The sequence below is a fragment of the Lolium rigidum genome, chromosome 1 (genome assembly GCF_022539505.1).
Source record: "Lolium rigidum isolate FL_2022 chromosome 1, APGP_CSIRO_Lrig_0.1, whole genome shotgun sequence".
Lineage (NCBI taxonomy): Eukaryota > Viridiplantae > Streptophyta > Magnoliopsida > Poales > Poaceae > Lolium > Lolium rigidum.
The window spans coordinates 334,731,291-334,735,602 of record NC_061508.1 but is presented as its reverse complement, the minus strand read 5'-3'; the positions used below and the strand labels follow the sequence as shown (position 1 = coordinate 334,735,602).

The 4,312-nt window shown below is 57.5% G+C and overlaps 2 protein-coding genes across 2 annotated transcripts; both read left to right on the top strand.

Annotated features, from left to right (window-relative positions):
• The first annotated feature begins 1,464 nt into the window (after positions 1–1,464).
• On the top strand, positions 1,465–2,236 carry LOC124684418. Its single transcript, XM_047218734.1, has one exon. It carries the CDS (start codon positions 1,507–1,509, stop codon positions 2,155–2,157), a length of 651 nt encoding a protein of 216 aa, XP_047074690.1. The 5' UTR covers positions 1,465–1,506; the 3' UTR covers positions 2,158–2,236.
• A 937-nt stretch (positions 2,237–3,173) lies between these two features.
• Positions 3,174–3,826, top strand: LOC124684417. Its single transcript, XM_047218733.1, has 2 exons — positions 3,174–3,201; positions 3,280–3,826. The coding sequence occupies exons 1-2, from the start codon at positions 3,187–3,189 to the stop codon at positions 3,757–3,759; spliced, it is 495 nt and encodes a 164-aa protein (XP_047074689.1). The 5' UTR covers positions 3,174–3,186; the 3' UTR covers positions 3,760–3,826.
• The last annotated feature ends 486 nt before the right edge of the window (positions 3,827–4,312 follow it).

Here is a 4,312-nt window from a genome sequence, read left to right as displayed (position 1 = left end):
TTCTCACTGGACTTCGGTGAAGCGAATTCTACGCTACATCCGTGGCACTTTGGACCTTGGCTTGACGCTCCATGCCTCTCCTGCCACGGACATCGTCGCCTACTCCGATGCCGACTTGGCTGGGATCCCTAGCACCTGGCGGTGGCGCAAGGGGGAGCACCGGCTAGGGTTAGGGCGGCGGCGGGAGGAGGGGTCGGCGGCCAACTATGTTAGGATCGTGGTGGTGTCTGGTACCATGTAAAAAGATTGTAATGCATGATGTATTACTCTGGTGTATAGGCACACATATATATATAGGTACAAGGTGGAGCCACGACGTCCTCAGCTATACAATAGAGGAGGGGGCCAGATGATAATGTACAACGCGGGCCAGATAATAGTACACCAGATAATATCTACTCAACATCATTGAACCAGTCTCTTGCTCAATTTCTCTCATCTCTGAACTCAGTTGAAGCGTTGCGCCATGAAGGTTTGCTTGCTTTTGCCTATTAACATCGCCATGTCTATTTGCTCTTGCACCATTGCCTTGATTTTTTAGCCACCCGTGGCAGATATTTATCGGGTTAAACCGGGATAAGGACTAAAAGTGAATGATTCTGATAGTTCAAGGTTCACTCTGAACCAAATAGAAGTTGTCGGATTAAAATTAAACTTTCACTAGAATTCAAGGATCAAAAATGAACTTCTTTCTTTCGAGTCAGATTATACATCCAGGGTTACATAAGGCATTAGTTTTGTCAACAACAAAAAAAAAATCCATCTCTCGATATGGGTGATTTCATACTAGTGAGCTTTTTTCAGAAAATTAAATCTGCAAATGAGTGTCAGAAAACATTTCTATTTCTGCAGATAGCTGAATGGGTTTACCTGAAGGGAATGTTACCACGATCCCCCAGGTTGATTCTGACAGTGATCTGTCTGAGTCTGAGTGACATCACCCTGCAGGTTAAATGGCGCACGTGCTTCCTTCCCTCCACTCGAAATGGATTCCCCGCCCGTCTCCATCCATCCCTCGTCCGCTTGCCGCTTGCATGCTCCTCGCAGCTTCCACTGAACCTTCGTTCCCGCCCGGCGAAGTACCCATCCGCATGCAGACACAAAGTTCCAACGTTACTTCGACGCACGTGACCTCCGGCGGGCGCGGCCGCCGGCGTGGCCGAACGGAGCTCCGGCAAAGTGGTGACGAAGCTCGTCGAGTGGGCGTATCCACGTGGCACGTGCGGCACCACCGGAAGGTGGGACGGGTCAACGACGCTTCCGCGAAGGTGGAATGAGATCACGGGGCCGGACAGCCAGCCACCTTCGAGACCAAGACAAGTCAGCCAGACTCAGCCGTCCATCGGACGTCGAGATTAATCGAACGGCTGGCACCACCCCGCAGCCCACCGCTTGACTCGTCGCCGTGTCGCTATAAATGGCCCGCCGCACCGCCGGTCTCGAGCTCTTCCTCCAACACCGCGCTCTCCTCTGCCTCTCGTCTCTCCAAGAATCGAACCCACAGCCATGGCGATGAGTGACACTGCCTCGAGCTTCGCCAACTGGTCCGACGACCTCTACCACTACGCCCCCAGCCCGGGCCTATCCATCGGCGCCATGGACGGCGGCGCGGCGGACTCCTTGATCATCACCTCCACCGCGGCGCCGACGAGCCCGGCGTCGGCGGGGTCCGGCGACGGGAGCCCGAGCCGGTCGGCGGCCGGGGTCCTGGGCCCGCGGGCGGCGGGCAAGCCGTCGGCGGCGAGGAAGCGTGCGCGCGCGTCGCGCCGCGCGCCCGTGACGATGCTCAACACGGACGCCGCCAACTTCCGCGCCATGGTGCAGCAGTTCACGGGCATCCCCGCGCCCCCCGCCGGCCCGTTCTCCGCCGGCGGCGCACGGGCCATCAACTTCGGCGTCCCCGACTACGGCTTCGCGCATCAGCAGCAGCCGGCGGCGGCCGTGTCCTTCGACCACCTCCACCAGCGGCAGCAGCTGTACACCGGAGCCGCGTTCGGTGATTACGGCAACGGCACGCAGCAAGCCCTCTCCGGCGGCGTGTTCGGCCACGGGCTCGGCTCGGCGGAGGACAGGATGTTCCTGCAGAGCTTGCAGGCGGCGCAGATGCTGCCCGGGGCGCACGCCGCTAGCAACGGCGCTAATGGCTACTTTGCCTAACAAAGTGATCGAGTGAAAGACTTAGAAACAGAGAGATCGGCTGTGTTAATCACTTAATTGAGCTTCTGTTTGAATTTCTTCGCTTGTTTGTTCAAGGTAGTTCATCTAGAGCATCTCCACGGTGCCCCCAATAACGGCCCCGATAACGATTTGGGAGCCGGGAGCGAAAATAGGCTCGCACCGGCGCGCCACAAACGGCGCCGGCGATTTTTCGAGCCCAATAGAAACGCCGGTAACCCTGTGCCGGCCCCTCGCCAAGGGCACGAATCAGTCGCACCGACGCCTCGCGAGGCTAAAAAATTTGGGCGTGGGAGCCGCCTGTCAGCCACACAACGACAAAATATACATACCCCCCCCCCCCCAAAACCTCGTCCCCTCCGCCGCTCATTTCTCCCGCCAGCCGCTCCATCTCCCATCCAGCCTCCAACCCGAAAAACCCTCGCCGCTGCGCCATGCCACCGAAGAGAAAGACTCCGGTGAAGGCAGCGAAGCCGCCGACAAAGGCGCCGCCGAAGACGTGCACCGTCGCGCCGACGGAGAAGCCGGCGACCATGTCGCAGGAGGAGGGGGACAAGGAGATGGAACGCCGCTCCTGCATCACGGTCGACTGCAGGAGGCGCCGCGTCGCCGCCTCTGACGCAGCAAAAGCGGCGGCCTCTGCGGAAGCGTGTCTGAGCTTGGGCGGCAGCCTCAACAGCATCTCGAGCTCCCCGTCATCGCCACATTACTACGTGGGGTACACCATGGATGCGCCGTCGATCTCGCAGATGCGGCTTTCGCAGATGGACGGCTGCGCCCGCTACCCCTCGAGTACGAGGACAGCAACATGACCGTCAACAACAACGCACCGTTCTCGCCAGATTCAGCGGCTCGGGGCAGCGGCGCCTTCCGCTTCCCCACATGAACTCGTCGCCTAACCTGCGTCGCACCGAGGGCTACGTGACAGACGGCACCGGCCTTCCCCGCCACCTCTTCACCGACGACGACAGGCACACCCACCAGGTGTTCGGCAGCGCGTCTGGCGTGTCCATGGGCGAGGACGAGGTGTGTTTCCTTACTTTTTATGTGTTGTGTGCATCGTAGACACCGGCGGAAACTGAAAGTTTGTTACTTTATGCGTAGATTGTCGGCGAGGAGGAGATCCTGAACGGCATCATACGCGGCCATGCCTATGAACCCCCCGTCGACGACTATGAAGAAGAGGCCGACGAGGACGAAGGTGAGGAGGAAGTCCAGGAGGAGCTGATCGACGCCGACACCGGCGTGACCACGATGACGACGCGCAAGCGTTCCACCGGCACTCGTGGCCCGAGGTGGAGGTCCTTGGAGGATGAATGCCTCATCGAGGCGTGGAAGCAAGTGAGCTTTTGCCCCATCACCGACGCAAACCAAACCGGGGGAAAGTACTACAAGCGCATCCTCGATTGCTTCAACGAGAAGAAGAACTATGGTGATTACGCCACCATAGAGACGAACCGGGACGAGGGTGCCCTCTCTCACCGTTGGAACTTGATCAAGGGGGCGTGTAGCAAGTTTCATGGCTACTATGAGAAGATCAAAGCACGGAAGGAGAGCGGCAAGTCGATGGTGGATTGGGTATGATCTACGCCTATCTTATTTGATGATCCATGTTGTAACATATGAAATGATGATCCATGTTGTTACATATGAATTGATGAACCATCTTCTTACATATGAAACGATGATCCTTGTTGTTACATGTGAAATGATGATCCATGTTGTTACATATGAATTGATGAACCATCTTGTTATGCATCATATATTGTTAGATGCTCCAAGCTCTCGAAATGCGGAAGGCAATCCTCAACAAGCAAGACACGGAGATCGAGTTGGAGAGGGAGAGGGTGGAGGCGACGAAGATGGAAGCTCACGCCGCTGCCATGAAGGCCACCAACAAAACGACGCAGCTATCGTTGGCCAAAATATCTCAAGAATCGAAGATCTTGATGGCCGACATGGAGAAGATAGACCCGTTGGCGCGGGCGTGGCACGAGATGTACCGCGAGCGCATCGGCCAAGAGGTGATGGCGGCGCGAGCTGCGTTGGCGTCTCCCCCGGCACTGTCCACGTTCATGTCTACCCCGGCACCGTCCACGTTCATGTCTTCCCCGTCATCGTCGACGTTCATGCCTCC